We start from the raw sequence: 8,282 nt of genomic DNA, 5'->3' as shown, positions 1-8,282 counted from the left end.
TATAAAACAAGAGAGTGCACATAAAAAAAATTACATAACACAATTCATAACTAAAATAATACAAATAAATACAAATTCAACAATATAATAAAATTACACAAAGTTTAATATCAAACGAATAAAGTTGATTCCAAACTAAAACGACACAAATAAATACAAATTCAACAACATAATAAAATTACACACAAAGTTTAATATCAAACGAATAAAGTTGATTCCAACTTTCAACAGTTGAAATAAGCTAATATAATTTAATAATCTTCATGCTTGCTCAACTAGTCAACTTAAATTTAAACTTCAACGTCCATATAACCTTCAAAATAACACAAAAAAATAACTCTATTAGCAACATAAATAAATGTATCATTATCTAATTAGTACTATAAATTAAAAAAATAAAAAAATAAATTAATTTGTACCTGAAAAATAATTATAACAACAAAGTTGAATGTTAAGGATCCAACCATTAAGGTAGTATGATCTCTTGAATATCCTCTTTATCCTTTAATAATAATAAAAGAATAAAAAAAGTTAATTACATATTATTATTTTGAGATAAAAACAATAATATATTATTGAACTTACCTTCATTTTTCTCTTGATGTTATAAAAGGCTTGCAACCAATCAGCTCCACAAGTTAAAACTTGAACAGTTTTTGCTCCCAATGATGCTTTATGTGGATCGATAATTCTACCTCCAGCACTAAAAGCAGATTCTGAAGCAACAGTTGTTATAGGAATTGATAGTATGTCACGAGCCATCTTTGATAATATCCTAAATTTCATGTTGTTCATCTTCCACCATTCTAAGGCATCAAAGTTAGAATCATCTTGATAAATATGAACACTTTCTTCCAAATACACATCTAATTCAAACTTTGCTTGCTCAATTATACAATCAACATTCCTAATATAGCTATAAAATTGTGCTTTTCCTCTTATTTTCTCTTTTCCACTTATAGTACAACTAGATCCTTCTTTTTTAGTTTCACCACTACTAATTTCTGATCCAATACTTTTTTTTATGAGCATCTACATACTCATTATAAAGCATGCACAATGTCTCCATCACAGTCGTAATATGCTCATCAGAATCAAACTTAGAATATATTTCTCACTACAAAAATTTATCAGAATAGTAACGGAAAATAGCAACGAAAAAATTTCTATTACTGATTAGTAACGGATTAATAACGGATATCATGTAAAGAACAACAATAGTAACAGATTAAATAATCCGTTATGAATCCGTTACTAAATTCTGTAACGGATACATATCCGTTACAGAATTGGTTCAATGGGCCCAAAATTAGTACGGATGAACAAATCCGTTACTAAATTATTTTCTATTCAGTTATTTAGTAACGGATAAACTATCCGTTACAGAAGTTAGATTTAGTAACGGATGTGTCTGTTACTAAAATTGAAATCCCTAATATATGAAATCCTGTATTTTCCCTTTCTCAATTACACAAATTGACTTCTCCTTTCCCGGCATTTGAACAAAATTTTCCAAAATACCTTTCTTCCCGCTGTCAATGCCGTTGTTGCATCCGCTGGTGGTGGCTGCTTCTTCTATTTCAGCCACCGCTCCCTCTGGTCGTCGTCGTTGCTTCCATCGGTCCAGTCCGTCTGCCGTTCGGTGTTGCTCCTCTCCTCAGTCACGCCGCTGCTACGTCCGCTGGTAGTGGTTGGTTCTTCTCTTTCCTCCGCTGCTCCCTTTGGTCATCGTTGCTGCATCATCTAATTCTCATCGGCGCATCTGCTGGTCTAGTCCTTCTGCTGTCCGGTGCTGCTCCTCGTCCTCAATCACGCCTTTGCTGATTTTTGCCTCATCCGCTGGTCCAGTCACTGCAGGTTTGAATTAATTTTGAGATTGTGATTTCAAATGCTCTCTTTTTTGTGTAAATTATTGAAATGGGTTGTTGAATTTTATTGATATGTTAATATGAGATTATTGAAATGAGTTGTTGAATTTTTTTGTGTGATTATAATGTGTTGTTTTCTTGTTGTTTGTTGTTTTCATTGTTCCTTGTTGTGCATTCTTGTTGTGAATTTTTCATCAAGTGAATTTATTTGCACTCTTTCTGTTTAATGCTTTGGATGGTTGGTTGGTCTTTGTTGTGGCTATTTTTCGTGATTCCAGTAGCTTTTGAAGAAAATCCATAAAACTGATAACTGGAGGAAATATTAAGGTCTTCTGAAATTAAATATAGAAGAATGATATTTGGAGCAATATGTCTTTCATTAAAAATTCTAAAAGCTAAATTAAAATTTAAAAAATTCAACACAATAATAAGTTACTCCATAATTGAATTAAATTTTCAATGATTATTCCAAATATTGAAAAAAAAAAACTCGATTTCCAATTCATTAAATATTTTGAACTTTTCTTTTCCTGGTGATATGTTGAAATAATTGTCATGTTTAAAGGATTTCTTAGAATCTTGTGTAAAGTATCTCTTGGAATCTTTTTAAAATGAGTGCTTAAACCATTCTAATAAAAAAAAAATTTTAATTTTTCTTTGAGTGAAATGTATTAATATTTCGGAAATAAATATTTTCTCAAAAACTAACTTATTTTCTATTTTTTAATTTTAATTTAAAAATAAAATATATTAATAAATTTATATATAGATGTGTTAATAAAATTACCAAAAGTACAGAAAATGACTCTTTTTAAAAAGAAGTCATTTTCCTTAAAATTCTTAATTTTTTCTTTGACCAGAAAAATATTTTCCATTAACTAATTTTTTTGAATGTTCCGAATCTTAGAAAATGTGAAAAATATTTTCTTGGAAGATGTTTTATGTGAAACAAATGGACGCTAAGTGTTTAATTCATATTCTGTGACACAACGTTGTATGAATATTTGAAGACTGATGGTGACTGTAAAGACTTAAATTGACTAATTTGGGTAAGTTTGATGTCGGTCCTTGTCTTGACTGAATGTTTATTTTGGAGGTGCTGATAACAAGGCTTATAGTCACCTCTTCCTTAAATTTAAAAATATTTCATGGTAGTTACATTTTATTTTCACTTGATTATTTGGATGAAGTGTAGTCAAATGAACTCAAAGTATATCAGACTTGGTAGATTTTCCTAGTTTTGGAGTGACAAAAGTTTAATCAAATGAACACAAGGTATATTGGACTTTGTAGATTTTCCTAGTCTGGTTCAGTTGAAGGGAGCTTCTCTTTGTCTTCGTCAACTTTCAAATTGATAGTCATTTTCTTTGGTTGGATGAATTAATTGATATAGTCATCTTTCAATAACTTAGATTGTGATTGAAATTCAATATGCAAAAATGATCCGCCCATGACACAAAAATAAACCATATACAGCAGAACCACCACAGATCTCCCAATTAAATCAATAACTTTTAGCTTCTGTTTCACCCCTTTAAAAAAGGCTTCTCCTTTCTCATTTTCTTAGCAGATTTCCGAATGAAATTATTTTTTTCAAATTATATTACTTAAATACAAGTACATATCAATTTAGTTCTTTTTAGATGAGGATGTCATTTTGACCGTTATGACCAACTCTTTTCTAGGTACAATAGGTACAATATGCATTCTGATAGAGGTTGGATGTATGCAAGACTTAAAGATGGTCTACTAAATTCTTTATTCCTTGAAGGATTAAATGAATTCATATCAGCTGCCAAACAGTTTCCAGGCTGTTTGAATGGAGAACTAATTAGGTGTCCATGTAATCAATTTAAGTGCCAAAATCACAATTTTGAATATGAGAATACAGTTAGGTTTCATCTGATGAAATATGGGTTTGTTAGAGACTATTATGTATGTATTTGCATGGCGAAATTCAAAATTACAATGCGGTCTATAAAAGAAGTAATGATTCGACTGACAACACTTGCAATGTGGAATATTAACATGGTGAGTTCTCTAATGCTTATAAGCAACTAGTTGCAGATGCAGCAGGGCCTAGTTTCTCCCCATCAATAAGTAATGAGCCTCCAAACCAATCTACTCAGAGATTGTATGACATGTTGGCAGCTGCTAATCAGGAATTGTGGCCAGGTTGTGAAAATCATTCGCAACTATCAGTTGTGGCAAGGATATTGAATATCAAATCTGAACATCATTTGTCTGAACGTTGCTTTGACAATATTTTTCAATTCATCAAAGAAATTTTACCTATTGATAATTTATTTACTGATAATTTCTACTCTACAAAGAAATTACTTGAAGGCTTGGGATTACCAATTCAGAAGATTCATAGTTGCTTAAATAGTTGTATGATTTATTGGGGTGAGGATAATGAATTGCTCAGGTGTAAGGTGTGTGACCATCCGAGGTATAAACGATTGCGAGATGGCCAGAGCTCTAGTAAAACCCAAGTTGCTTATAGTAAAATGTATTACATGCCAATCACACCTAGACTACAAAGGTTGTACGCATCTAATGCTACAGCTAAGGATATAACTTGGCATGCCACTCATGGGACTGATGATGATTTAATGCATCATCCATCTGATTCGCATGCATAGAAAGCTTTTGATAACAATTGGCCTCATTTCAGTGCTGAGAAACGTAATGTCCGCCTAGGACTGTGTACCGATGGTTTTCAACCATTTGGACAATCTAGTTAGCAATATTCATCATGCCCCGTCATATTGACACCGTACAACTTACCTCCATGGTTATGCATGAAAGGTGAGTATATGTTTCTCACTATACTTGTCCCAGGGCCTAGAAATCCAAAAGATAAGTTGGATGTGTACTTGCAACCCCTAGTAACTGAGCTGGAAGATTTATGGGAGAATGGAGTTGAAACATATGATGCATTCAATAAAGAAAATTTCAACTTGCGAGCTGCTTTAATGTGGACTATAAGTGATTTTCCTGCTTATGCAATGTTATCTGGATGGAGCACTGCAGGACGGACCGCTTGTCCTTATTACATGGAAAATAGTGATGCGTTCGACAAGAGGAGGTAAGCAATCATGATTTGATAATCATCACAAATTTTTACCTCCTAGCCATTCTTTTAGAAGAAACAAAACATCTTTTAGGAAGAATGTATCTGTTACTAAGAAAGCTAAACCACCAATTTTCCGGTGAAGAAGTACTAAAACAGATTGACGAATTGGGGTTTAAGAGGGTTATAGATGAAGATGCAGCTGAAATAAATTCCCGTCTATCAAAGCAATGCGGTTGGCGAAAAAAAAAGTATCTTTTGGGATTTACCGTATTGGAAAAGTAATTTGATTCGGCACAATCTTGATGTAATGCACATTGAGAAAAATTTCTTTGAAAATATAATTAACACTATAATGAGTGTTGAGGGAAAGACAAAGGATAATGCTAAGTCAAGGGCAAACCTCAATGTGATCTGCATTCAGCCAAAGTTGGAAATGGATCAAGTCACTGGGAGATATCCCAAAGCTTGTTATACTCTAGATAAGTAAAGTAAGCAAGTGTTATGTGATTGGTTGAAAAATCTCAAGTTTCCCGATGGATATATTTCCAATATGGGGCGATGTATTGATATGAAGAAGCCGAAGATGTTTGGGATGAAGAGTCATGACTGTCATATTTTCATGCAGCGGATTATGCCAATTGCATTTCGTGAGTTGCTTCCTTCAAATGTTTGGCAGCCCTTAACAAAGTTGAGTAATTATTTTAGGGAATTAACATCTACCGCTATAAGTGAGAGTGATATGTTACGATTGCATGGTGAAATTCCTTTGATCATATGTAAGCTTGAACGTGTTTTCCCTCCAAGCTTCTTTGATTGTATGGAACACCTCCCCATCCATCTAGCATATGAAGCATGGCTAGTAGGTCCAGTGCAATATCGGTGGATGTATCCTTTTGAACGGTAAGTTCTTTTAATTTCACTTTAATTAAGTTATTTAATAATGTTTACTAATGTTGGTCATATATTTTATAGATATCTGCGACGGCTTAAGAATAATGTCAAAAATAAAGCTAGAGTCGAGGGATCAATATGTAATGCGTACCTAGTAGAAGAAGCAACTTCATTTTGTGCGCATTACTTTAAGTCGTATGTCCAAACTAGACATCGAAAAGTGCCAAGTAATGTTGACATTTCAGAAAGTAATGAAAATTATGAAGGTAATCTATCAATTTTTATGCAGTTCGGTCGACCAATAGGAAAAGGGACAACTAGATACCTTATGGAGGATGAGTATAAAGCAGCACAAATGTACATATTATTAAATTGTCCAGAAGTGAAACCCTACATTGAGTAAGTTATCTAAATAAGTAATTTATATATTATTTTTTAAATTATTTTATCTAATTAAGTTGAGGTTTTTCCAGCATTTACATTGATCAACTGCACTCAAAAAATCCGTTAATCAATGATTCTCAAATTGACATCAAATTGGAGAGTGAATTTGCTATATGGTTCAACAACTTTGCTCATAATTTGTGCAGTAATATATCCAACAAGTTTATCATATTGCTTGCAAAGGGTCCATTACGAAGTGTGACATCATATAATGGATATATAGTGAATGGATATAAGTTTCAATCAAAGTCATACTATGCAAGTAGAGCAAGTATGAACAGTGAGGTGTGTATTAAGGGGTCAAATTACAGCAGCGAAGAGAGCGATTACTATGGACAATTGCTTGAAGTTATACGTTTGGAGTATCCAAGTCTTTCAATCAAGCGAGTTGTACTTTTTAAATGCAATTGGTTTGACCCCACTCCAAATGTTGGCACAAAGGTCCATAGTAAATATAAACTTATCGATGTAAATCATAAACGATCATTTAATAGATACGAGCCTTTTGTGCTGGGAGTACAAGCAATACAAGTGATATACACACCATATCCTAGCCTAAAGCGAGATAAAATTGAATGGTGGGCTACTGTAAAAGTTAAAGCACGTTCTGTAATTCAACTTTCAACACAAGAAAACACAACCTACTGAAGAACCATTTCAACAAGATGAAATGGAACACACTTCCATTATTAGAGAAATTAATGATTCAATACAACAATTAAATGATCCAACTGGTGATGTTATTGAAATTGATGATGGTGAAGAAAATGATGAAAATAAAACTATAATAGCAATAGAAACAGATGATGATGATGATGATGATAATAATAATAATGATGACTTAGATGTAGATAGTGAATAGAAGGTATAACATAATTGATATCTATTTTTACTCTCAGTTATTAAATATGTTAACTATATGTGATTTGTTTAATGTAAATTTGTACAGGATGAGAGGACGAGGACGTGGATCTTCATCACGGGGTCGAGGAGACTATGGCAGGGGTAGTGTCCACACAAGTGAATCAGAAAATCTCAATCAAGATTTGGTACAAGACACTGCTTTGATTCCTAGACCACCCTAGAGTGAGAGATCCACACAGGGTGTTGCATCATTCATTCATGCTTCAGTGCACACATCTGCTACTGCCTCAGCTCCCATAGGTTTGCCACCTATTGCATCTATTCCTACATCTGCATCTGTTTCTAGTAGTTGTGGACCTACAGGACACAGACCATATATTTCCTTGGTAAACTCAGTGTGAGTAAAATTTATAAGTATTTGTAACTATGCACATCATTTTTATGCTTATTTCAAAATAATTATTTTGTCAATTATTCCTTTACAGCATGCAGCCTTCTGATCCGATTGCTAGGCGGATTACCTTGATCTTCAAGGAAAAGTTAGTAGCAGATGGCTTTTGTTGGAAAAATATACCAGAAGAGGTTAAAGAATTCTATTGGCAATAATTTAAGGTAATACAAATTTTACAGTACATGTGATTATTTTTACTGTGCATTATTTGTCACTAAATGTGAGTAATTACATAAACACTTCATATAGAAGGAGGCAATAGAGCAACTTATGAAAATAGCTTGGAGGAAGAAAGCTGTCGAGCGGTATCGTAGCCTTATGTGTAGCGTAAGGAATGGGAAAGAGAATAGGCTATCACTGACAGAAGGAGTAATGGATGCATGGCAATCCGCTTGGGGAGCAACTGAGTATAAAGAGAAATGCAAAAAATTTTCAAATAACAGAAAGAGTGAAACAGGTGGGCAAGGCGCTGGCCTATCAAGACATTGTGGAGGATCCATATCTCAGTGTAGGTATCAACAACAGATGGTATATACTATTCATTTTCACTTAAATTTTTTCAAATACTTTAAATTTTATCTAATTTGTTGTGAATTTATATTGAAGCATGTTATTACTATTTATATTTTACTTGCAGCGCGAAAGACTAGGCAGAGATCCTCTACCTCATGAGTTATTTGAGGCT

General features: G+C 33.1%; 1 protein-coding gene across 1 annotated transcript; it reads left to right on the top strand.

Moving 5' to 3' along the window:
• Positions 1-1,538: 1,538 nt before the first annotated feature.
• Positions 1,539-6,930, top strand: LOC122723981. The gene is made up of 9 exons (XM_043958125.1): positions 1,539-1,684; positions 3,554-3,803; positions 3,923-4,452; positions 4,546-4,610; positions 4,713-4,959; positions 5,061-5,214; positions 5,573-5,847; positions 5,920-6,195; positions 6,312-6,930. Exons 1-9 carry the CDS (start codon positions 1,539-1,541, stop codon positions 6,928-6,930), a joined length of 2,562 nt encoding a protein of 853 aa, XP_043814060.1.
• The last annotated feature ends 1,352 nt before the right edge of the window (positions 6,931-8,282 follow it).

The sequence above is a fragment of the Manihot esculenta genome, chromosome 7 (genome assembly GCF_001659605.2).
Source record: "Manihot esculenta cultivar AM560-2 chromosome 7, M.esculenta_v8, whole genome shotgun sequence".
NCBI lineage: Eukaryota > Viridiplantae > Streptophyta > Magnoliopsida > Malpighiales > Euphorbiaceae > Manihot > Manihot esculenta.
Note: the sequence above shows the minus strand (reverse complement) of the source record. Positions and strands in the feature narration are given on the sequence as shown.